Below are 26017 nucleotides of genomic sequence, written 5' to 3'. Positions count from 1 at the left end.
CGTGCATTTCTTTGTATTTTTATGTAACATGTTGTCACTTCTTAATAAACTTTTATGGAAAAAAATAAATACAATGGACAAAAAAAAAAAATTAAAAAAAACCCAGTAGTGATCAAATACTACCAAAAATAATCTCTATTTGTGTGAAAAAAATTACATTTCTGTGTATAAATTTCATTTGCGTAAAGTGTTGCATGACTATGCAATTACCAGTTAAAGTAGCACAGTGCCAATTAGCAAAAAATGCCCTGGTCATGACGGGGGTAAAACCTTCCGGAGCTGAAGTGGATAAAACTGTAGAGCTGATACACATAAGCCTCTTTTTAGATTAAGTCATCTAACTGCTCCCTTGTCCTGTCAGCATGTTCCTTGTCAACATATTTTATACTGCAGAACATTTATTTGGCTCCTAGTTTTGTCCCTTTCTCTGCCAGTTTAGGCGCTCCTATACAAGGGATTACAAGAGGCTAAAGCAAACTCAGATTTGGAGTACATTGATTTCAACCATTCCCCCAACTAGCAGTAAATAGGAGGAACGGATGGTCACATTCACAGGACTACTAGGCAGGAAGCAGAGCCTGCATAGAAAATACACAAATATGGCTGCATTTATGAACATGTTATCCATAACCAGGCCATTTTTTTTCTATTTAGCGCTGCACTACTTTAACTAAGTGCTCGGTCATTCAGCACTGTTCCCAAATGAGATTTATAGCATTTTTTCACACAAACAGAGCTTTCTTTAGTGGTATTTGTTCACTATTGTGTTTTTAATGTTTTGTTATATAAAAGGAAAAAAAAAAATGTTTGAAGAAAAAAAAAAAAAAACACATTTTATTTTTACTTTCTGCTATAAAACATATCTAATAAAAAACATCAAATTTATTCATAAATTTAGGCCAAAATGTATTCTAATACATGTCTATGGTAAAAAAAAAAAACAAAAGCAAAAAAAAACTCGGTCATGCAGCACTGTTCCCTAATGAGATTTATAGCATTTTTTCACACAAACAGAGCTTTCTTTGGTGGTATTTGATCACCATTGGGTTTTTAATTTTTTGTTATATAAAAGGAAAAAAAAAATGTTTGAAAAAAAAAAAACACATTTTATTTTTACTTTTTGCTATAAAACATATCTAATAAAAAACATCAAATTTATTCATAAATTTAGGCCAAAATGTATTCTAATACATGTCTTTGGTAAAAAAGCAAAAAAAAACTCGGTCATGCAACACTGTTCCCAAATGAGATTTATAGCATTTTTTCACACAGAGCTTTCTTTGGTGGTATTTGATCACCATTGGGTTTTTAATTTTTTGTTATATAAAAGGAAAAAGAAAAATTTTTGAAAAAAAACACATTTTTGAAAAAAAACACTTTCTGCTATAAAACATATCTAATAAAAAAAACATCAAATTTCTTCATAAATTTAGGCCAAAATGTATTCTAATACATGTCTTTGGTTAAAAAAAAAAAAGCAAAAAAAAACCCAATTATTTATTTATTTCAGGTATTTATATAGCTGTCAATTTCCACAGCACTTTACATATATATTGTACATTCACATCAGTCCCTAACCCTCAAGGGGTGTACTATCTAAGGTCCCTAACTTACATTCATACATACACATACTAGGGACAATTTAGACAGGAGCCAATTAACCTACCAGCATGTCTTTGGAGTGTGGAAGGAAACCGGAGTACCCGGAGGAAACCCACGCAGGCACAGGGAGAACATGCAAACTCCAGGCAGGTGGTGCCGTGGTTGGGATTTGAACCAACGACCCGAGTCTATCTATCTAACAATAAGTGTATATTGATTGTTTTGTGTGAAAATGATAGTATCTACAAACTATGGTATATGTACTGGCATTTTTATTTTTTTATACCAGTAAGGGCGGTGATCAGTGAACACTGTGGGACTGTGATAGTGCGGCAATATGACACTGACGCTGGCTGGGAAGTACACTGACATCACCAGTAATACCAATACAGGGATCAGTGATAATACCGGATACCGTATGTACTCTCCAGCGCCTCAGGATATGCACAGCCAAAAGGGAAGCCAAGTGTACCAGGACAGCGACAACCAAAGGAAATGCTTCAGGGGTGCAGCCCACCTCAGACGGGGAAATCAGCCACTGGATAGAGAATAAATAGGTGGCACACACACCTAATGCATTATCCAAGGTTTATTGTAGGAGTGAAAGAATAATAAAAACATACTCACAGACGAAGCATGTATCTAAAAAGCATAGAAAAATGACAATGGCCACAACGGCAGGCAAGGTGTTCTCACTGTCAGTGTGGTCAAATGGCTGACGCGTTTCGGGGACGAATCCCTTTCTTCAGAGCTGATGACGAACCTGGCGGAGAAGATGACATTTCGAGAACCGGACAAGCACGACTTGCTTCCCATACGGTTGCTAGGCAACCAGTCTGGTTGCCTAGCAACCGTATGGGAAGCGAGTCGTGCTCTGAGGAAAGGGATTCTTCCCCAAAACACGTCAGCCATTTGACCGCACTGACAGTGAGAACACCTTGCCTGCCGTTGTGGCCATCGTCATTTTTCTATGCTTTTTAGATACATGCTTCGTCTGTGAGTATGTTTTTATGATCAGTGATAATACATTACAGAGTCGATGGTACTAATGACACTAGCTGGGAAGGGGTTAATCTCTCATGGTAATCAAGGGGTTACGTGTGTGCCTAACAATGTGCTGCTTTTTACTAAATACCTGTTTGCTCCTTCTCCCTGATTTGTCAACACAGTGCTCTGGGCTGTGATGGGACACAGCCGATCAGTGGGTCTGAGGCTCCAATCATTGGCTGAAACCTGTTAACAAAATCTCACTGTGTCCAATCACAGCAGGAGTCAGCCAGAGGAGGGGTTGGTGGTGGGCGCACGCACACGCCCTGAACCCAGAAGAAGCTGCCACCGTACACGCACATGATGGTGTCTATACGTGTCACCCGCCCACAGTAAAATGACTGCAGGCGGTCGGCAAGTGGTTGTTATGTGTATAATTTACAACTATAATTAAAGATGTTCTAATAACACATTCACCTTTATATAAAGCAGACAACTACGGATGACCACAGTTGCCCTGTAAACATGACAGGCATGAAGCAGGTAAGGAAAATATTGATTAATAATAATAAAAACAATAAAGATAACAATTCATTATTTTTCCGGATGAATATACCATGTGACATTGAAAGTCATTATTTTATGGAACATTATTTTGGATCGTGAAAGTGTTATTTCCTCACCACCTCAAAAGGCCTCCTTTTCTATGTCTTCAGCAAAACATACACCATCACCAGAAAGTACAAGTATTTTACCAGCTAACTACCAGCAATCTGGATGCCAAACCATATTTCACTGAGGATACATTAAAGAAGTACAACCAAAGCTCTTTTGGCTGTACTTCTCTTGTGGCCCAGAGGAGTGCAGTTGGTTCTGTACTCCGGTGACCCATTGTCAGCTGAAAGCTGAATCAAGTCTGCTGTCCGCTGAGGTCACTTAGCAGGTCCAGGCTGGGGAAAGATCCCGACTTCAAAGTCGGGATCCACCCCAGAGTTTGGAACGGCACCTGGCTCAGCCTCTCAGCGAACGGCTAAGAGCCTGAGCCAGCCGCTCCCCCCCCCCCCTCCAAAGCCCAGCACTCCAGTGAGCGTTGGGGGGCTGAGCAGAGGGTGGTGACTGACAGTCTCGCACTCTGCTCAGAGCGGAGAGGAGAATTCAGCGATCAGTGGTCATGTGATTGCAGAGTTCTCACTCTTAGAACTGACGGAGGACTGATGCAGCATCCACCTAGGTGAGTATAAATGGGTTGAAAAATAAAAAAAAAGCCATACTTCTTTTTTAATAAACCTCCTTTAGCAGAATGAAATCCAGCACACAGCACAACTGCAAACTCTGTGAAAGCTGGCCTATCAGATTCAACAATTAGGAACTATTTAGCATGGTTTCCAATCACAAACTCCGTTTTTACAGCCAAAATATTGATCACATGGCTTTGTCTACAGTAAAAGTGGATGCCAGCCACAAGGCAAGGTCATTGTGCCTTGCATAGATAGATGCAGAAACAGTTGGCAAGCTGTGCCCATTTAAGTGAGAGACAGTAAAAAAAAAAAAAAAAAATTATGTATATATTATCTAAAAAAAAAAAAAAAAACATTATAATAACATATACAAGTGGCATTCAAGTCAAACCGGGACTTTTGAGTTTATATAATAAAAGAACAAATTTCAAGGTGTGGAAACTACATTTATTTTTCAACATTCTCTCCTGCTACATTCTTAGGGCTCATGTACACTGCAGCTGATAAACTCACGTTTAGGAGCTGTTCAGCATTTTTTTCAGCAACCCCTGAACTCCCCCTAATGGTTTGTACACATCTTTGTTTACAGTCGTTAACAGTTTTTTTGAACACAGAAAACTTGCATTCAGCAGTCGATTTTATCAGCGTTTCAAACGCAAAACACTTGTAAACGCAACCAATCGCATTTATAAGCGTTTGCGATTTTTTTTTTTTTTAACTCTTCCAGTTCCCAATGCTGTCCAGAGCCTTTTTTCATCATGAAAAATGCATGCAAAGCGGTTTCAAGGTACTCAGATGGACAAAACACTGAACACAGGATGTTCCTACCAAGCTTGTCACACATTGTAATGACCTATTCACACCTCAGACCTCTCCCACCCTTGGAAACAAAAGATATGTTAATGAGCAACTCACACCTCAAATTTCTCATGAAGACCCCCTGCCAGGTGACCTTAATGACTCCCTCCACCAGACACCTTTCCCACCCTTGGAAACAAAAGAAATGTTAATGAGCAACTCATACCTAAGCTAATTTCAACACATACTGCTGTCTCTGCTTCTACTCTCTGTATTTTGCTAAAACGGTCTGAAATAGTTAATAATTTGCCACTTTTCAGTGCATTCTGGGCATTTGGAAGGCTCTGATGTGCTAATCTTTAAAAAGCGCTTCTAAACGCAAACACACATAAACGCATTATGCAAACGCGGCTAAACAGATGTTTTTTAACCTACGTTTTCCAGCAGTCAGTTTACATCGTTCAGAAGTGTCCCGTGTACATGGGGGCTTACACATATCACTGCATTTAATTAATTCCTGAAAAGCTTTGGCATAGAAAGGTTTGTCAATACGCCTGAACCATCCTAGGACAGCCTGCTTCAGCATCAGTGCTGAAATACTGACCTCTGAGGAACTCATTTAGAGTCCCAAAGATGTGGAAGTCACTCGAAGTGAGGTCTGGGCTGTAAGGAAGATGTGGCACTACCTCTCAGCCGAGTTGCTGTGATGTGCACATAGTTCAGTGAGCTCATGTGTTGTCCTGGAGAAACAGGACGCTCTTCCCTGTCAGAATGCTCCTTCAACGCTGTGCAGACATCAACTCTTCTTCTGTGCAAGTCAAAAGCAAAAGGAAAAGCAGAAAGCTGTCTGTACAATTAAAATTCTCAGTTTGACTTCAACAACGTGTGTGTATTCATTTTTTTTTTTAATATATTATAATAATTGAAAAGGTTTTTAAAAATGAATCTCTATAAATTGTCTAAAGTGTTACTAAACCCAGGACCCTGCATTCACTATATCTGGTCTCCCTGGACCCTGCATTCACTATATCTGGTCTCCCTGGACCCTGCGTTCACTATATCTGGTCTCCCCGGACCCTGCATTCACTATATCTGGTCTCCTGCATTCACTAGATCTGGTCTCCCCGGACCCCGCATTCACTATATCTGGTCTCCCCGGACCCTGCATTCACTATATCTGGTCTCCCCGGACCCCGCATTCACTATATCTGGTCTCCCCGGATCCTGCATTCACTATATCTGGTCTCCTCGGACCCTGCATTCACTATATCTGGTCTCCCCGGACCCTGCAGTCACTATATCCGGTCTCTCCGGACTCTGCAGTCACTATATCTGGTCTCCCCGGACCCTGCATTCACTATATCTGGTCTTCCCGGACCCTGCATTCACTATATCTGGTCTCCCCGGACCCTGCATTCAGTATATCTGGTCTCCCACAGTACACACAACATGGAAATGCAGTTATTTTAGTAAATATAAACTGCTAAATACCTTTTCTCATCATTGGTATATAGGAGTGACTTCTATCAGTGTCTACCTGAGCACTGGGTAATCTTGTAGGAGGAGTTTTCATTCTGCTCCGACTGTCCTATGAGGCACCATAACCCCTGACCCTCTGTCTGGACAGTGCTGATTGGCCCTGTGTTGATGACATGCATCCTCTCAAAGAATAACAAAAACTCTGTTGCAGTACACACTAAACTGAGCATGTGCAGAGTGACTCCTAAAGCTCTGTACCATCAACAGATAGATTGGGGACTGTAGAAGAAGGGGAGGATCAGAAAAGACGGGATCTAACAGCCTTTTTACACAATGTGGAGGATTAACCCCTTCCACAATGAGTATAACAAGCATGCTTTACTGCATATACAGACAGATTGTTCTGTTGTGGGTGTTCATGTTAAATGATACATACTAATGCTTCCAAGTTAGGCATCTAAACATTAATGAGCCCTGGTCACGAAAGGGTCAAGAGAAAAAAAAAAAAAATACTTGAAAGCATTGACATTTAGAGTCAAAATACGCCCTCCCACAAAAAAAAGCCACAATATATTACCCAACATGCTATATAATATCTTATACTTCGGGCAAATCTGTCTGTTGCTCATGGTAATGCCTTTAGTGAACTGAACAATAAAAATGTGACTACATTAGTAACTCAGAATAGAACAGTAAAGAACCATTTTCAGGTCAACAAATTATGAAAATCACATTTAAAAAAAAAAAATTAAATGTACACAAATGTGTTCTGTTTTCAAGAACAAATGAAAAAAAGAACAATGCTGGCTTTAATTTCACTTACCCTAAGTTCACACCTAAGCGTTTTCTGCAGCGTTTTGCAGAAATGCATTACAGTCTATTAATATGATTTCCTATGGGACATGCTCACATCTGTGCCTTTTCACCCGGTGTGTTTTTTGAACGCAAAATGTTGCATTTTTGGTTCTATAGACTTCAACGGAAAAGCATGTATTGCGTTTTTTTATGCATTTTTTCACATTTTTGATGCATTTTAAATCTGCCTAGCAATCAGAAAAATATTTTTTTTTTAAAATAGCCCGCAAAACGCATCAAAAACGCAATGTAGAAATGGCTCAAACACAACCTACATAGGTGTGAACCTAGCCTTAGAAAATGAAAATTAGAATTTGGTTAAGGAAGAGAACTTTTCTTTATATAATATTGCTTTTGCTATTATATGTTAGATTACAAATGTCATCATACTTTTATGTGGTTTTATTTGTTGTACATCAATACTTTTGAATGCATTCCAAAAAAAAAAATGGATTTTCAATGCAGTTTCATCACCTACATCATCTATTTTGCGTTTTCCCACTTTGCATCTTGGCTTCAACGATCCAACGACAACTGAGGATACGTTTTTAAAACAGATTCCGGTGGCAACGTGAAAAAAAATAAATAAATATCGCAAAATAAAATCCACATTCGGCACCCGCTGCCCCTGCTGGTGGACCAGCAACTGTGCATATAACCCCAGAGCGCTGTCACTACCAGCCAAGCTGCGTCAATCACCGGCTTTAATTCCATCACTGGCTCACTCAGACATGTCACATATGTTAAATGCAACATTTTAAACCTCCCCGGGACACAGTAACAAGTTATATTCCTCAACTTTACAGTGCCGCTGACATACTAAGCCTGACATATCACTGAACAAGAAAGTTAGGAATGAAAATCTCATGTGAAATTCTATAGCATGTGCTACAAACGCTGCCAAATCAAATGTCATCCGGCAGAGGATACACTTTTTTTTTTTTCACGCTGGAATCCTTATATAACAGTCTGACAGCTGCAAAAAAAATTAAAAAGATGTTGTTTTCTTATAATTTTATTAAAGAAACGCTTTTTAGTTTTTAACTGCCACTGTTAAAAAAAAAAAAAAAAAAAAAAAGCTATGATTATTGATGGATTGTGGATAGATCAGGCAAAGGGTTTTAGATCGATGAGCTCCAGGAGGTCGTTTAAAGTGCTTGTACACCTCAGCCTCTCTTCACATCCAGGCATGTTGTATTGCGGACAGAATCGCTGCGATACCAAAACACTCTGATAAACGGATTTTTATTTATTTATTTCAGGTACTTATAAAGCGCCGTCAATTTACGCAGCACTTTACATATATATACATATATGTACACACACACACACATATATATATATATATAAACATACATACACATATACATACACACATATATATACACACACACACACACACACATATATATATATATATATATATATATAAACATACATACACACATATATATATACACACACACACACATATATATATATATACACATATATACATACATACACTGTATATATATTGTACATTCACATCAGTCCCTAACCCTCAAGGAGCGTACAATCTAAAGTCCCTAACTCACATTCATACATACACATACTAGGGACAATTTAGACAGGAGCCAATTAACCTACCAGCATGTCTTTGGAGTGTGGGAGGAAACCAGAGTACCGGGAGGAAACCCACGCAGTCACAGGGAGAACATGCAAACTCCAGGCAGGTGGTGCCGTGGCTGGGATTTGAACCGATGACCCTAGTACTGCCAGGCGGAAGAGCTAACCATTTAGCCACTGTGCTGTTTGTTCAGGTGGCATTCATTTCCAATGCCACCTAAACGCGGGTGCGATTCCGCCACAATTGTCGTGCGATAAATCGCGCTGTAATCACGGCAAACCGCATCACGAGACGTTTGTCGCCCAAAAAAAGCTTCTGCTCCTTTTTGAGCAACAAGCTTTGCACGATGCGGTTTGCCACAATTGCAGCACGAAAATCGCAGCAGAACCGCACCTTCATTTAGGTGCCACTGAAAATGAAAATGAATGACACCTGAACAACTTAGTGTGATTTTGTCAGTTTTTGGAGCATTTTAGGATCGAGGGGAGAACTGCGGTGATTCTGCCCGCGATACACAACGCCTAAATCTGAACGGAGCCTTAGACATGAAATGTGAACAAAGCATATCCCTCTATAGCAGGCATGTCTAAAGTCCGACCCACAGGCCAAGTGCAGCCCATGTTCTGGTTTAATACGGCCCCACAGGTAATTTGGCAATATCTAAAAAGGAGAACAGCGCCTCTAAGTGCAATATGTGGTACATTTATTGAGGAACATAATGAGAAACACATGATGAAAGAAAACAAAATGCTTAGGCATATGTGGTGAAAGCGAAGGACATGGCGACATCCACGATGTATACGCCATAGTAAGAGCTGGAGGAGATTCGAGATGTTCACAGGGAGCAGGCCGGCATGTGTGAGATCCAAACATGGTGTCCGGAGTCCACCCTGGAGAGCAACGTTGACGTCAGCGTGATGACGTAGGGATGTCCAGCATACAATGCGACGCATTTCGGAGCATGTGTGAGGCCGATGAAAGGCAAAGGTGCTCTCCCTTCTCAAGCATTGAAGGAAATCAGTGAGAGTAATTTAGCTCTTTTTTTTAGGGGGAGAAACAAGTACATATTTCAAATAGGTCATGACCAGTATCAGTCGCTCCTTTATCCATTCATTTTTTTTTTGCTGCAAAATGGTCGGCCCTCGCGCATGTTCACTTCATCAAATCTAGCCCTCTTTGAAAAACGTTTGGACACCCCTGCTCTATAGAGTCCACAGATTCACAGCCTCAGCTCTGTTCCTGTGTGCAGGGGTTTGGGTGTCTTTGCCTTCCAATCAGCTCTCAGAGCTCTCCTCACTGAGCTCTGCAGTGTGTCGAAAAAGTGAGCATACACTGTTGGATTTTTTTCTGACAACTAGTATGCTCCACAAACACAATAATGTAGTAGCACCCCAATAGTTCATTGTAAAATAAAAGATTTAAGCACTATAAAAAAATTCTAATAAGTGTAATTAAAATTGCCCAATTTAAAGCACAGCTGAGCTGTATCTCAGCACCACAAACTAAAAAAAACTATTTATTATTTAATAGTCATAGCAAACTCCCCTTATCCATCCACGTCTCCATGCTTTTTTGTGTTGAAAAATCACTGAAAAAAAAACCACTAGCATTTCTCTCTGCGGCCATCTTGAATGAAAGCAGATGATTCATGTAGCATTTACTTCCTGGAATCCATCTGCCCTTAGCTCAGACATAAAGGCAGGTGGTGGGCTTAGCAGAGAAAGTCCCTCCTCTAGATGAGAGGGCACCTGGCTGAGACCCTGCGCATGCGTGAGAAGCGCTGTGCTTTGTGAATGGCCCCGTAGTCCTCTGCGACCAGTCACATGTCCGAGAAGACTAAGGGTAAGGAAGAGGGGGACAACTTCCGCGTCTCTTCGCGATTACAGAGGAAGTGGGAGCGTGTACCTGTCAAATTCAGGTACCCCCCCCCCCCACTCCCCAAAGGTGCCAATCCTTAATGGGGAGCAGGGGACAAACACTTAAAGCAGAATGTCCCCTTTTGGGTGGAGCTCCGGCAACCTTGGGTGAATTAGTCATTGGCCTCCCTATACTTAGGCGGTCTAGATTGCCTGTGACACGTCTTATGTTAGCTCTGAGTCTGTAGAGGACACATCCCCCCCCCCCACACCTTTTCCTCTCCAGTTTTTTTCCCTTTCTCTACTGCAAGTACAATGGTACTTCTGGCCTCTAAGCAATCTACCCAGCCCTGTGCAGCATGATACCGGCCTAGACTCCTGTACATTCAGTGGATTGGTTTGATTTTAAAGTAGAACTACGCGGCATCTGAGCATCACAAACCAACAATACTATTTAATTCATTTTTAATTTTTAAAACAAACTCCCCCATCCATCCATGTCTCCATGCTTTATTTTGCAGAAAAATAATTTTGAAAAGCACCGATGGCATTTCTGGCAGTGGCCATCTTGAGTAAGGGCAGATGATTCACGTATCATTTTACTTCCTGGAATCCATCTACCCTTAGCGCAGCCATAGGGTGAGCTGAGACCCTCCCCCCCGCCGCCTCCTGAAGAGTCCTGGGATGTATGGCATCATTTGCCTAGGCATTGAAACCAGAAAGTAACTGAAGAAGTGTAAAAAACAAAAACCTTAAAACAAATGCATGCGCTACACTTTCCTGTCTATTTACTAATGCAAGCATCATAAGGATTAACCGCATGCCGCCCAGCCACTGTACATATACGGCGGCAGGGCGGCAGTCACAGGCAAAACCATGTTTTAAAACGTGTGTTTTGTAAACAAATAGGGGGCACGTGCGAGGCGCGCTACCGCCCTATTTGTCCTGTGGATCACCGCCGCATATGTCAGTTGCCGGGTCACAGCCGCTCGTTAGCGGCTATGTCCCGGCGATCGGCGGTAAACGATGACAGAGAGCACAGCTGCAGTAGCTGTGCTGTCTGTCCCTTCCCTGTCAGCTCGAGGATGAGCTGATCGAGAAAGAATAGTTTCACTTTCTCGATCAGCCTTGTCCCGCCCAGTACACACCCCCGCCCCCTAGTAAAACACTCCCCTCACTCCTATAACCCTTCCCTGCTAAATAAAGTTAACCCCTTCCTCCCCATTGCCATTAGTACAGTGTCAGTTTTTTTTTTTTTTGCACTGATCACTGTATTAGTGTTTTTGGGGATGTCAGTGACCCCAAGTCAGTACCCCCCAATGTCAGAATGTCCGCCGCAGTCCCGCCATAAGTCGCTGGTTGCTGCCATAAGTCCCTGATCGCCGCCATAATTCGCTGATCGCCGCCATTATTAGTATAAAAAAAACCCTAAAAATCCCAGTATCTTTCCCGCCATTTGTAAACGCTATAACTTTCACGTAAACCAATTAATTTACACGTATTTGTTTTTTTTTTTAGCAAAGAAATGTCGCAGAATGCATTTTGGCAGAAATTTATGACTAAATTTGATTTTTGCATTTTTTTTTTACTGGACATGTTTTATAGCAAAAAGTCCAAAATATTGTTTTTTTTTCCTCAAAATTGTCAGCCTTTTTTTTTATAGCGCAAAAAATAAAAACCGCACAGGCGATCAATACCACCAAAAGAAAGCTCAATTTGTGGGGAGAAAAAGGATGTAAATTTATGTACCATAAATTCATTTATGTACCATATTGCATGACCGCGCAATTGTCCGTTAAACTAGCGCAGCGCTGTATAGCAGAAAAATGGCGTAAATTGCAGTATTTATACCATAGTTTGTAGACGCTATAACTTCCACAAAAAGCAATCAATATACACTTATTGGGATTTTTTTACCAAAAACATGTAACAGAATACATTTTGGCCTAAATTTATAACCAACTTTGAGTTTACTATATATTTTTTATAGCTGAAAATAAAAAATATTGTTTTTCTTCAAAATTTTTGGCGTTTTTTTGTTTATAGCGTGAAAAATAAAAAGCGCACAGGTGATCAAATTACAGCAAAAGAAAGCTCTATTTGTGTGAAAAAAAGGACGTAAATTTTGTTTGGGTGCAGCATTGCATGACCGCGCAATTATCAGTTGAATTAGTGCAGCGCCAAATAGCAAAAAGAGGCCTGGTCATTAAGGGGGGGGCGGAGAGATGAAGTTATACTCCACAGAGCTCAGTGAGAACAGCTCTGAGAGCTGATTAGAGGGAAGGGACAACCCCCCCCCCCCCTCCACATGGCACACAGGAAGAGAGCCGAGGCTGTCAATCAAAGCCTGTGCCCTCCTCTTTTACCATTTTCTCTCTTGGTGTCAGGAAAACTTGTCAGAAGTGACTCATGCTGATAGCAGTGGAACCAGGCAGCAAACAGAAATGACACTTAGTGCTCTGGATTGAAGCAAGTACACACTATAGAGGGATATGCTTTATTCATATTCCTTGTCTCAGGTTGACGACCACTTTAAAGTGTTACTAAACCCACAACAGTAAAATCAGTCTGTATATGCAGTAAAGCATGCTTTTTCCACTCACTGTGGAGTCTTAAGGGGCTAATCTTCTGCATTGTGTAAAAAGGCTGTTTGGTCCTGTCTTCTCTGATCCTCCCCTTCTTCCACAGTCCCCAATCCATCTGCTGATAGAACGGAGCTTTTGGGGCAAGCTGCATATGCTCAGTTTGGTGTGTATTGATAGAGAGTTTTTTTTTTCTTCCGAGGGTGCATGTGATCAGTACAGGGCCAATCAGCACTGCCCAGACAGGGGGTCAGAGGTCCTTTAGCCTCATAAGACAATCAGGGGAGAATGAAAACTCCTCCTACAAGCTTTAACCAATGCTCTGCTGGACACTGATAGAAGTCAAAAGACTGCTATTTAGCAGTTTATGTTTACTGAAATAATTGCATTTCCATGTTCTATGTATTGTGGGAGACCAGATATAGTGACTGCAGGGTCCGGGGAGACCAGATATAGAGACTGCAGGGTCCGGGGAGACCAGATATAGTGACTGCAGGGTCCGGGGAGACCAGATATAGTGGATGCAGGGTCCGGGGAGACCAGATATAGTGGATGCAGGGTTCAGAGTTTAGTAACACTAAGCTTTACAATGCCTGTGCTTCTCTATTTAATTAACAAAATGATGTAGTACCCCCCATGTTTTATAGGGAAACTATAAGGTCTGGTTCACACCTATGGAATTTTAGTGCATTTTGGAGATAAACACTACAGTCCATTTAACATGGTTTCCTATGAGACATGTTTACATCTATGTGTTTTTCAGCCATTGCATTTTTGGAAAGGGTCAGGGACATTTTCAAATGCAACATGATGCATTATTTTTGGCTCAATAGACTTCAATAAATGTGTAGCAGAAACATGGAGTGCATTGTTTTTTGCTTTTTTTATGCATTTTTCATGTATAACCTGCATAATAACGAGACAGTGCGAAATGCATCAAAAAACGCGTGTGCAAAAACACAAAAACGCACTGCAAAAAGCACTGCAGAAAAAATCAAAAGCAAACTGCATAGGTTTGAATAGGCTTAATAGTTTCCCTACAAGAATGGGGAATACTACAGCAATTTGTGAATTAAATACAGAAGCCCAGGCATTGTAGGACTTAACTGAGTTCTGACTCTAGGTCTACCTATATTATAATAGAAATGACACTTGATATTAAAACTAGAATATAATTAGCAGTAATCACTATGGTTATACCACAAAAAGAAAAAAAAATGTAGAATTTCAATTAAGCAACAAATCTTGAGTAATGATTTATTTGCAGTAAAAGATCTGCGTCTCGAATATAACCCGTGTTGTCCCATACGTGGAAACTCATCAAACTCGCTAATACTGAGGTCATGTCTGAGGTGAGCAGTCTGAGAAAAACAACTCCTCAGTATAAGCGAATACTGCAAACTAATGAGTCAATACTATTAACACCTGCACATTAAATGTATTTCAGCTGGCAGCCTTCCCAGAAAGAGCCTGAAATGTAATATAGCGAGTAGGAAAAAAAAAAAAAGAAAATACATTTTGAAGTCTAATTAGAAAGCTTTCTTTTGTGCGAGTCTCGGGCTAAAATGTTTGCCACTGCAACCAAACCTAATGCTTTGAGCCGACTTGGCACCCACTTGAAAGGTGATGGGTCCTGACACCAGAGACACTCCAATATGCCAAGAGACGTGAGGATGGGGAGAGAGCAGGAGGAATCACAAAGGGTCACGGATAAAGCATAGAGGATCTGGGCTCCATTTCAGCGCCTGCATTAGTTGGCCATTGTGACCCTCGCTTCTCACCTGTCAATGTGCACGTCTGGTTCCCTTAAAGTGTTACTAAACCCCGGACCTTGCAGTCACTATATCCGGTCTCCCCGGACCCTGCATTCACTATATCCACTCTCCTCGGACCCTGCAGTCACTACATCCGGTCTCCCCGGACCCTGCAGTCACTACATCCGGTCTCCCCGGACCCTGCAGTCACTACATCCGGTCTCCCCGGACCCTGCATTCACTATATCCGGTCTCCCCGGACCCTGCATTCACTATATCCGGTCTCCCCGGATCCTGTATTCACAATATCTGGTCTCCCCGGATCCTGTATTCACAATATCTGGTCTCCCCGGATCCTGTATTCACAATATCTGGTCTCCCCGGATCCTGTATTCACAATATCTGGTCTCCCCGGACCCTGCATTCACTATATCCGGTCTCCCCGGACCCTGCAGTCACTATATTCGATCTCCCCGGACCCTGCATTCACTATATCTGGTCTCCCCGGATCCTGTATTCACAATATCTGGTCTCCCCGGACCCCGCAGTCACTATATCCGGTCTCCCCGGACCCCGCATTCACTATATCCGGTCTCCCCGGACCCTGCATTCACTATATCTGGTCTCCCCGGACCCTGCATTCACTATATCTGGTCTCCCCGGACCCTGCATTCACTATATCTGGTCTCCCTGGACCCTGCATTCACGATATCCAGTCTCCCCAGACCCTGCAGTCACTATATCCGGTCTCCCCGGACCCTGTAGTCACTATATCCGGTCTCCCCGGACCCTGCAGTCACTATATCCGGTCTCCCCGGACCCTGCAGTCACTATATCCGGTCTCCCCGGACCCTGCAGTCACTATATCCGGTCTCCCCGGACCCCGCAGTCACTATATCCGGTCTCCCCGGACCCCGCATTCACTATATCCGGTCTCTCCGGACCCTGCATTGTTATAGTAATATTATTATTACTATTGCTATATTGTTACTATTACTAATACTATTACTATATTGTTATAAACTATATTGTTTTGCTCTGCCCCTGCGTGGGCGTATTTTGAGCTTGTTGTATTCTTAAAACAAAACTTTCTTAATAAAAATATTGAAACAGAAAATGAATTGCTCCACAGACCCTGCAGCTACAAAGGTCATTGAAGGCTTGTTTTAAAACCCATGAGTCATGATTAAGATCCTAGTGAAGTGAAACATATTACATGAGCAAGGGGATCACCCTGGTATGGGAGAACAATAAAATAAAATTCATGTTGGGCTTTTAGAAGGTGACCGTCTCTACTTTTGCATTTGGAGATATAATTAATAGCAGGTCAAGAACAGCTTAGAGCCAGCACTTCAGAATTCTCTGCCTATCAGCTACTGAGATGTAAATCCGGCCCTGAATACAAAGGTTGTATAAAGAGACAGGACATAGCTGAGATATACAGGTGAAGGGGGTGCTGAAAAAGTTAAAAGCAATCCCACAAAAAGAGTTCACATGAATCTGCTGCTGACTGTGATTTTTGATTAATAAATGACTCTTTAATTAACTCCTCCTTCCTTTTCCTCTTCCATTGTGACAGCAATAAGAGGTTGCATCAAGAGTGCCGACTACGCACCTGCTCTTTTCACCCCTCCTCCTTCTCCTCTCATAGAAGCAGTACTATAGAATCCATCAATAAAAAACACTATGAATAGAGGTGGCGGACCTTTCATTCACCCACCCATCCTCCAGTCATAGATGGAATCTATACTACAGCTTCTATGAACAGAGGAAGGGGGTGGTAAAGGTGAGCAAATTCACACTCTTGACAAGTGCCTATGACAGGTCCAGTGGCTGTATTAACCCCCGCATCACCAGAAGATACTGCTGCCGATGTATGGGGGCAGGGGGAAGGGGGGGACAGAGTACTGAAGATTTCAATTAAAGCGGAGTTCCACTCACCTATCAAAAAATAAAAGTCAGCAGCTACAAAAACTATAGCTGCTGACTTTTAAAAAACAGCCACCTACCTGTCCCTCAGTCCCATGGTGTGGCCCCCGCAGCTCATTTTACCGGCAGTCCTGTATTACAGGAGGCCGGCAACTTCAGCGTGAGCACCCGGCTCTGATAGCTTGCGGCTTCACAGCCGGGTGCCCACTGCGCATGCGCGAGTAGTGCTGCGCTTCGTGAATAGTCCTGTAGTCTTCTGGGACCTGTCACGTGTCCCAAAAGACTACAGGGAGGGAGTGAGAGAGGACAACTTCTGCTTCCGATCGCCTAGGCGATCAGACCGGAAGTGGGAGCGGGTACCTGTTAAATTCGGAGACCTGCTCCCCCAAGGTGCCAATCCTTAATGGGGAGCGGGGGAGCTGTCCTTAAAGCGGAACTTCCATTTTTGGGTGGAGCTTCGCTTTAAGACAGCAGCTACCAACACAAGGGACAAGTAGCATCCCCTTTCCTAGTTTTTTTAATTCAACTAAACTTAGGCTTTAAATATCCACTCATAACAACCTTTTCCTCCAGAAGCTATTTGTACTACAACAGCCAATAATGGGGCAGTTAAAAAAAAAAAAATATATATATATATATATACACACATACATACATACACACATATATATATATATACACACACACACACATATATCACATTAAATATTAACAATTGTATTTTAAATTGAACCCTGCAGATTTGCCCTATTCCATAAGACCACGGCAATGCTGTCTCTCTCATCGTTAAGATCCCCAATCATTTATTGTGCTTGGTAAAGAATCCTTTGATGGAAGCATGATATCATCGTTCGGCATTACAATGGCCACTTCAGTTACAAAGCTAAAAACTCTGCTGGTGTCATCCCTCCATTGGAGTCCCATAGAGATATTACAAACTTGCAAGATTCAACTTGCCCCCAAGAAGGCAAAGCTAAAATATTTGTTTTAGGTAGAAATATTTTATATCAGTGGTCACCAAACTGCGCCCCTTTGCTTGCTTTTATCCGGCCCTTGGAGCACTCTCTTATTCACGGACACCAATGAGGGGGAAAATTCCTCACAACGACACAAACAATGGGGCCTAATGACACCAATGATGGGGCACAATTCCTTCGAATGACACCAATGATGGGGCACAATTCCTCCAGTGACACCAATGTTGGCTCACTATACCTCCCAGTGACACCAATGTTTGGTCACTATACCTCCCAATGACACCAATGATGGGGCACAATTCCTCCCAGTGACACCAATGTTGGGTCACTATACCTCCCAATGACAGGGCACAATTCCTTGTTCATTGTTTACTCCCACTGATGCTGGGACATTTTGTACTCCTGATGGCTCCAGTCTGGCCCCTTTGAAGTCTGAAGCACAGTGAATTGGCCCTTTGTTTAGAAAGTTTAGAGGAACCTGTTATAAATGATCACTGATGTGAGTAAAACAAATATAGTTCACCTAAAAGCGGAACTAAAGGCACTATCGTGATCTCTACTCTAATGATTCGAAGTCCATGGAGATCCCTTGCCGGCATCTTCTCTCTGGGTGCCGGTCTTCGGGCATCTTCATTGGCCAGAAAGGAAGGATGTAATTGCTGCTCAAGCACACAAGTCAGCCACCCTGGCACATAGGGACAGAGCCGGCGAAGTAAGCGGAGCTGCGCATGTGCAGATCAGTTTACATTCCACAGTAGACTGCAAGCAGACGAGTATACTGCATGTCTCTTCTGTGATAACAAAGCCTGCCTGCTTACATTTATTTTTTATTCTGCCTTTAGTTCCACTTTAAAGGATAAGTTCACTTTTTGACCAAAAAGAATAAATGCACATTTTTTTACAGGTATTTTATTTATTTTTGTTTGCAGGAGCCTGTAAACTAATGCACCAGCGATCAGCAGATCGCTGGTGTCATGCAGATCTCCTGCAGACCTGTCAGTATATCTGCTTGCCCGCAGAACAGAACAAAACAGGGCTAACTCTCCTCGTGCATTACCGATACATTGTGACATTTATTTAACCATTAGCCGCCCGGCCAATGGCCGTTTGGCGGCTTCAGATGTGCCTCTTCATTCCGGGTGCACGCCATTTGGCGTGCTCCCGCACATTCGCCGTTTGCGGTAATGCAGAGCGGCGCAGCAGCGGGATCTGTCACGGGCCGTGCACCTCGGACACGGCCGATGACAGATCCGAGTACCGGCTCCCGTTGCTGGTACCATGTGACCTGCTGTGACCAATCACAGCAGGTCACATGACAGTTGTATACAATGGATGGCTTCATTCATGATGCCATCCATTGTATACTAGTGCCTAGCTGTGAATGGTCACAGCTAATCACATGCACATGTCATGTGATTAGCTGTGACCAAATCACAGCTAAGCACAAAAAAAAAAAAGAAAAGCTGAATGAATCGATTTCATTCAGCTAAATGCTTGCTTATAGCAAAGTAATTCTTTGCTATAAGCAAATTGTGTAAAAAAAAAAAAATACTGATCACTTCCCCAAAGTAGTACAGTGTTACTATGGTAACATTGTACTACTTTGGTCATAGTAAAATATGAAAAAAAAATCTTAAAAAAAATAAAAAAAATGTAATAAAAAATTAAATATAATAAAAAAATAAAAAAAATTAAAAATATATATATTTTTTTTTTCATACTGTCACCAGTCAGTGTCCCTGTTAACCGCCATGCCAGTTATATGATGACGATGTACTGCACTGGTGACAGTATGTAAAAAAAAAAATAGTGAAAATAATTTTTTTAATTTTTTCATTTTCCGAAAAATTATGACATAAAAATACAACTTCAAAAAACTCGCCATGCCTCTTATGAAGTACGTCGGACTGTCTACTCTGCAAAAAGGGGTCATTTGGGGGATATCTGTACTGTTCTGACATTCTTGGACCTCAAGAAATTAGATTGGCTGTCAGTACTTCAGGATTGATCAATATTCAGATCTATACCATAGTTTGTGAACTCTATAACTTTCCTACAAACTAAAAAATACATCCTAATTTGGGTTATTTTCACCAAAGACATGTAGTAGAATACATCTCGGCCTAAATTTATGAAGAACAATTATTTATTTGTAAACTTTTATAACAGAAACAAAGAAAAATGTGTTTTTTTTTCAAAATTTTTGGTCTTTTTTTGTTAATTTAGCAAAAAATAAAAACCCCAGCGGTGATTAAATACCACCAAAAGAAAGCTCCAGTTGTGTGAAGAAAATGATAAAATTTTAGTTTGGGTACAATGTTGTATGACCGCGCAATTGTCATTCAAAGTGTGAGAGCGCTGAAACCTGAAAAATGGCCGGGGCAGGAAGGTGTAAAATTGGCCGGTATTGAAACGGTTAAAAAAGCAAAAACATACTCACAAGCCAAAAAGGTCATAAGAACAGAGACAAGAAGTCAAAGGATGCCAGTCGTGGACAGCATGGGTCCTTGGGTAAAGTTCTAACGCGTTTCGGGAGTCGGACTCCCTTCCTCTATTGCTCTGTTTTTATGACCTTTTTGGCTTGTGAGTATATTTTTGCTTTTTTAAATAAATGTCACATTATTTCGGTAATGCACGAGGAGAGTGCGCCCTGATGTGTTCTTTTCTGCTAGCATCGAGATTCCCCGATCTACCAAGGGGCAGCACCTCAGCAAGTGCAAGATTCCATTTTGAGTGCAGCAAGAGAGATTTGAGCGCCGGTTTCTGGTTACTGTTGGATATCTGCTTGCCTGTAAAGGATGTACAGGCAGCGGCTGCAGCATTGGAAACATGTTACATATTACATACTCCACCCTAAAAACAAGTGGAACATGTGACATGTTCCCAAAGGTGAACTTATCCTTTAAAAAAACAAAAAGAATAAAATTCAGTTCAGGAGGGAACGTTGCACTTACTTGATGATGCTGGATTCTATTTATACTGCCGGAAAAGTTGTGATATAAATGGAACTTGTCCACGTCTTTTACATTTCCTTCCTTTTCCTTTCCAGTGGCTTTAGCCAATGTCGAATTGATAGTGATGTAATTTTGTTTACACCTAAAAGAAAAAAAAAATAATATAAGGAGTTATCATTAACCACTTCCCGTCCGGCCCATGTATATAAATGGCCAAAAGGGAGCAGTGCAGGGATGGGTGGCCGTTTATAAACGTCCTCCCCGCTCCCTGCTTGTGCACGTTCCCTGAGAGTGTGCGGCACCGCAATCCGATGCCCGCTGTGTCCGGAGAACACAGCAGAACACCGACCGTTGTACAGGACCTCTGTGTGAGGTCCCGATCATGTGATCACTGATTGGCCAATCAGTGATCACATGAAGTGTAGAAATCAAGATCTCACAGAGATCACATGGTACAAGTCTATTCACAACAGCCTTGTACCATGTGACCAATCACAGCTCTCACAGTATTTCTCAATGGCTGCAAGAAGCAGCCAGAGAGAAGGAGAAATGATTGATTTTACAGCCTTTATGGGTGTAAAAGCAATCAGTGTAAAAAAAAAATCTTCATCATCCCCCACAAGTAGTACAGTGTCACTATGGTGACACTGTACTGCTAGGGTGACAGTATGTTAACCACTTGCCGACCGCGCATAGCCGAATGACGGCTTCACCGCGGCCGGCCAGTTCTGAGTGGACGTCATATGACGTCCTCCCAGAACGCGCTCTCCTGCGCGCCCCAGGGGGCGCGCACCCGGCGATCTCCGTGATCGCTGTGTCCTACGGACACAGCTGATCACGAGATGTGGTGAAAGGCCGATCCCACCGGCCTTTTACCACGTGATCAGCGGTGTCCAATGACACGCTGATCACAGGAAAATGCAAGTGCCGGTTCTCGGCTGCACTTTCCTCACGCTGTCAGATCGTGAGGAAAGTACTGCCGAGAACCGGCAGTTGTCAGAGCGGGGATCGGCACCGATCATCAGGGCACTGATGATCAGTGCCCTGATGATCGGTGCCCAGCAGTGACCCCCGCAAGTTCCGATCAGCTGTGCGCCCACTAGCCCCGCCCACCCATTCCCAGCGGTGCCCCCACCTGTGCCCAGCAGTGCCCCCACCTGTGCCCAGCAGTGCCCCCACCTGTGCCACTCTGCAGTGCCACCTACCTGTGCCCAGCAGTGCCACCTACATGTGCCCAGCAGTGCCACCCACCTGTGCCCACCCACCTGTGCCCACCAGCGCCACCCACCTGTGCCCACCAGTGCCACCCACCTGTGCCCACCCACCAGTGCTGTCCACCAGTGCCACCCACCAGTGCTGCCAGTCAGTGCCACCAGTCAGTGCCCAGGGGTTGTGCCAGTCAGTGCCGCCAGTCAGTGCCCAGAAGTGATGCCAGTCAGTGCCGTCTATCAGTACCCATCATCAGTGTCACCTATCAGTGCCGCCTATCAGTGCTGCATATCAGTGCCGCCTATCCGTGACCCCTAATTAGTGCTGTCTATCAGTGCCGCCTATCCGTGCCACCTCATTAGTACTGCCTATCAGTGCCCTTTAGTGCTGCCTATCAGTGCCCATCAGTGCCGCCTATCAGTGCCCATCAGTGCCGCCTCATCAACGCAAATCAGTGAAGGAGAAAAAATACCTGTTTGAAAAATTTTATAAAAGAAACAAATAAACTTTTTTTTTTTTTTCAAATTTTTTGCACTTTTTTTAATTTATAGCGCAAAAAGTAAAGCGCCCAGTGGCGATTAAATACCACCAAAAGAAAGCTCTATTTGTGAGAAAAAAATGATCAAAATTTCATATGGGTACAATGTTGCATGACCGCGCAATTGTCAATCAAAGTGCGGCAGCGCTGAAAGCTGAAAATTGGCCTGGTAAGGAAGGGGGTATAAGTGCCTGGTAGGCAAGTGGTTAAAAAAACAAAAAAAAAATAAATAATATAAAAAATAAAATAAAAATGTAAAAAAAAATATGTTTTTGAAAACTTATAAATTTTTGGTTATAAAATAATTTGGGCTATTTTTACTGAATAAATTTTGGCCAAGATTTATGAAGAAAGATTATTTATTTGCTACATTTTATAAGAAAACACTTTTTTTTTTCAAAATGTTTGGACTTTTTCATTTATATAGCAAAACACATCAAAATCCAAGTGGTGAATAAATACCACCAAAATAAAGTTTTATCTGTCTCAAAAAAATTTGCTAAAAAATTCATATGGGTAAAGTGTTGCATGACCGCGCAACTGTCATTAAAAGTGTGATAGCACTTGAAGCTGAAAATTGGCCTGGACTGGAAGGGGGTAAAAGTGTCCAGACTTGAAGTGGCTAAACAGTCTATAAGGCTTGCTTACTTGGGGTTTGATCACATAGATGGCCAGAGGGCGGTAAACACAGGTGGTCGAGCAACAGTTCTACTGCATCCTCCAGACCATACACATAAAAAAGGGCATGCAGCTGCCCAAGACTGAACATATGCTGCAGCTATGATGCTTAGTGACAAAAATTAAACCATATGTCATATTAAGCGGGCAGTACCACAGCCAAACGTGATTGATTTAAGAATATGGGCCATGCCGCATCCACCCTTCAACCACAAGTAATGAAGTCAGTTGTGGTTCAGTAGTTCAGCCTTTTTAGTATAACTAAAGGCAAACATTTTTTTTTCTAGTTTGGGATAAATTAGAACACCTGTCAGTTTTTATTGCTGTCTGTGCCCCTGTTACCATTATCAGTGAAAGTGAAAAGTAAAGAAACACCAAAATTTTGGGTTGTCCCCAGAAAAGTAATAGAGGGGAAATCTTCCAACGGGGACACTAGTTCTGGTGACCTGGGGGTCCCCATAGGATTTCCTTAATTTGCAGGGATTTCATATTACTTCCTGTTTGGCTATGGGACCGGAAGTGAAGGAAAATATCCCCAATGGGACACAGATGGCAACGAAAAAAAAAAATTTCACAGGTATTATAGGCAAAACGTTTTTTCCATTTGGATCAGGCAAGGGAGGATTATAGTTCTACTTTAAAAAAGCAGCAAGGAGTGGACATATTGCCACCTCGCTGCTTGTCAAATGCCCTCTGAAAATCAATTCAACACAAATCGATTTTCAGAATGGCAACAAGGGCTGCCACACTTGGGAACAAGTTCTAAAAGTGTAGAGAATGTTTGCGAATGATTATCAATATTTAATTTCAAAAGTGTATATACACTGGGCTTGGTAAGTTGTGTTCACATTGAATACCTAATCACACCAAAGGAAAATGAGAGAAAATTTATTTTTCTTTGGACATGATTGGATGGGGGAAGTGAACACAGTTTCACCTTCTCTACTAAAATAAAGACAAATTCATTTTGCTAAGTAAACAGTCCCAGCACTTATATTACACCGACCCCACATATGATTTCAGTGACCAGGGTGGACTGACCATTTGGAAACTCGGGCACTGCCTGAGGGCCCGGGGTCAGTAGGGGGCCCCATGAGATGCCCCTGGTACCTTTTTCATAGGCTTATTTGAGTTTGGGCAAGGACACAGGGGCCCCATGATCCCCTATTGCCCAGGGGCCCCATGAGTTGTCAGTCCGCCCCTGCCACTGACCCCACTATAGAGGTGTCAGCTTTTTATTACAATTCAGCTTCACTTCTATATAAAAGCTGAAGTTTAGGTATGGCAATTTTTACATATTGTATTTAAATTTCTCCACCTTGGACCCGTGTAGTATGTATGTGCCATACCTGTGGGATGCCAATGAAAGATGGAAATACTACTATAGTGACATCCACTAGCTTTCGGTTCCTGTGTCAAGCGGCGGAGGTCGCTCAGCATGGGTGCTATTCAGAGAATATGTTGCATCTTTACAATGAATGCAAAGCATTCTCTGATTGGCCAAGAGGTAGGACAGCGATATCATTATCTCCACCTTTTCCAATCAGAGAGCACTTTGCATTCATTGAGAAAATGGAAAGTGTTCTCCAAATGGTGCCTGTGACAAGTGAGCAAGCAACCCCTTATGTTCAGTAAGCAGCAGTGCAGCTGCTTGGCATGGAACCCGGAAAATAGTGCCAATCACTCTAGTAGAGGTGCCTGCAATAATGATTTCTACAGGTATGGCACATACATACACTCATCTAAGCTGGACCAATGTAACTATGTAAAATTACCATATCTGGAATTCAGCTTTAAGGCTGTACAGGTTGAGACCTTCTTATTTGGAATCCCTAAAGCCGGTCATAGATGGATCGAATCTCGGCCAGTTAAGCAGGGACTGGCCGAGATATGATCCATCTATGGGCAGGCTTGACTGTACCCAAGTCGATCCGTCAATTGACTTGGGTACAACCAGGATGTTGGGTATTTAGCATGTGATTGTTGCCGGTGGCTATGCCCACTAGCAGTAATCATCGGGAGATGATAGTGCTGCTCAAGGTAGGTAGGCTCACTTGTTGCAAACCCACATGTGCTGAAATCTAAGGAAAATCTGGAAGGCAGCACTGAAACACTCGTTCACTTTATTGTATAAGAAAAGGCATAAGACACCATACAGTACAATGTAAACAGTGGGGGAGAAAAGTTAAAGTGGAGTTCCACCTAAAAAATAAAAGTCAGCAGCTACAAAAATTGTAGCTGCTGACTTTTAAAATACAGCCACTTACCTGTCCCTCGGTCCAGCGGTGTCCTCAGCACAGCTGGATTCACCGGCCGTCTTCCCTCCCTGGCGTCAGCATCTTTGGTGTGGGCACCCAGCTGTGACAGCTTGCGGCTTCACAGCCAACTGCCCACTGCACATGTGTGAGAAGTGATGAGCTTTGTGAATGGCCCCATAGTCTTCTGGGACCTGTCATGTGTCCCAGAAGACTACGGGGAGGGAGGACAACTTCCACTTCCGATCGCCTAGGTAATAGCAAGTGGGAGCGGGTAACTGTCAAATTTGGGTAGCCGCTCCCCAAAGGTGCCAATCCTTAACGGGAGCAGGTGACAAAGGCTTAAAGCGGAACTTCCCCTTTTGGGTGGAGCTCCGCTTTAATCACTGTTCTCCCAGCAGGAACGGCTCCCCCTGCTGGGAGAACACAATAGCCCCATGGGAGGGATTCCCCCATCAACACTAACTGTGGGGAATCGCGTCATCTACGGCCTAAGACAAACAAGTCACTTGGTAAGCACTGGATGTCATACAAGGGTGGGAAGGAGAGAGAGGACATCATGCCTGACAATCTGCAGATGATAGCAGGAGGAATGGAGGTGTACTCTTACAGGTTTCGAATGGAATCCAGTGTGTCTTTGTCTTTCGCAATCATGTCTGCCAGAATGTGCTGCACTCCCACCTCAATTTCTCGAAGTATTGAAAGTCCTTCAACATA

General features: G+C 42.6%; 1 protein-coding gene across 2 annotated transcripts in view; it reads right to left on the bottom strand.

The window, feature by feature from the left end:
- The window catches only part of SRBD1 (S1 RNA binding domain 1), a 275758-nt gene that overhangs the window by 220678 nt on the left and 29063 nt on the right, over window positions 1-26017 (bottom strand). For both annotated transcript variants that reach the window (XR_016306420.1, XM_089653922.1), the window contains exons 9-10: window positions 25911-26007; window positions 20621-20762 (exon numbers count right to left, since the gene is read on the bottom strand). Coding sequence is in view for 1 of the 2 variants with exons in the window: in XM_089653922.1 (XP_089510048.1) it covers window positions 20621-20762; window positions 25911-26007 (239 nt within the window). In the remaining variant the exon portion in view is untranslated. The remainder of the gene's footprint in view (window positions 1-20620; window positions 20763-25910; window positions 26008-26017) is intronic.

This window comes from Staurois parvus, unplaced genomic scaffold (genome assembly GCF_062004578.1).
Source record: "Staurois parvus isolate SC_StPar_1 unplaced genomic scaffold, SC_StPar_1.0 ptg000727l, whole genome shotgun sequence".
Taxonomy (NCBI): domain Eukaryota; kingdom Metazoa; phylum Chordata; class Amphibia; order Anura; family Ranidae; genus Staurois; species Staurois parvus.
Note: the sequence above shows the minus strand (reverse complement) of the source record. Positions and strands in the feature narration are given on the sequence as shown.